This window comes from Pteropus vampyrus, unplaced genomic scaffold (assembly GCF_000151845.1).
Source record: "Pteropus vampyrus isolate Shadow unplaced genomic scaffold, Pvam_2.0 Scaffold400, whole genome shotgun sequence".
NCBI classification, from domain to species: Eukaryota; Metazoa; Chordata; class Mammalia; order Chiroptera; family Pteropodidae; genus Pteropus; species Pteropus vampyrus.
Genome location: NW_011889181.1, coordinates 1 through 604, shown reverse-complemented (window position 1 = coordinate 604; position 604 = coordinate 1). Strand labels below are relative to the sequence as shown.

Below are 604 nucleotides of genomic sequence, written 5' to 3'. Positions count from 1 at the left end.
GTGGGGGAACAGATGATAAATTAAAAGTGCTAAAGAAATGGGGTAATTACAGATCCTGAGTAGTGTGTAGAGGAAATCACGGATGAAGACTGGCGCGGTGGGGGAGGGAGTCTAGTTGGGGCTGTCAGACAAAGGCAGCCTTTCTGAGGAGGCGACGTTAGAGATGAGACCCAAATATCACGAAGATGAGACAAAAGGCCTGAGGTGGAGAACAGTGTGGCATATTGGGGTACAGAGAGGCAACCTCCTGCCTCAATAGGAATTCTACCATAAGCACCCCCAAAATATAAGACCTCCAAAGACACCCTGTGTAAGTAGTTCGCGTTCCTTACAACCCATAAGATAGAAAAATATTCTCACATCTAACTAAAATGGCCTGGTCTTGTTCTCAGAGGAAAGAGGTCAGCTGTTAGCATCAAACACATATGATCCTGTATCCTGGAAGTTGCAGCTTTTGTGGCAGAAAAGACCGATACACAGCTCTTTGTGTCTGAGGTCTGCATTCAGCCTCTGTGACCACAAGCCCAGAGAGCTGCACACCTCTTGTCTTCTATGACTTGCTTCATCGTCAGAGCCAATGTCTCAGCTTTGATCTGCTTGAAAG

General features: G+C 46.5%; 1 protein-coding gene across 1 annotated transcript in view; it reads right to left on the bottom strand.

Annotated features, from left to right (window-relative positions):
* LOC111731828 (UDP-glucuronosyltransferase 3A1-like) overlaps positions 1 to 582 on the bottom strand; it is a 2597-nt gene extending 2015 nt beyond the window's left edge. The window contains exon 1 of the mRNA XM_023523684.1: positions 541 to 582. Within this exon, the coding sequence (XP_023379452.1) occupies positions 541 to 566 (26 nt within the window). The 5' untranslated portion in view covers positions 567 to 582. The remainder of the gene's footprint in view (positions 1 to 540) is intronic.
* Between the last annotated feature and the right edge of the window lie 22 nt (positions 583 to 604).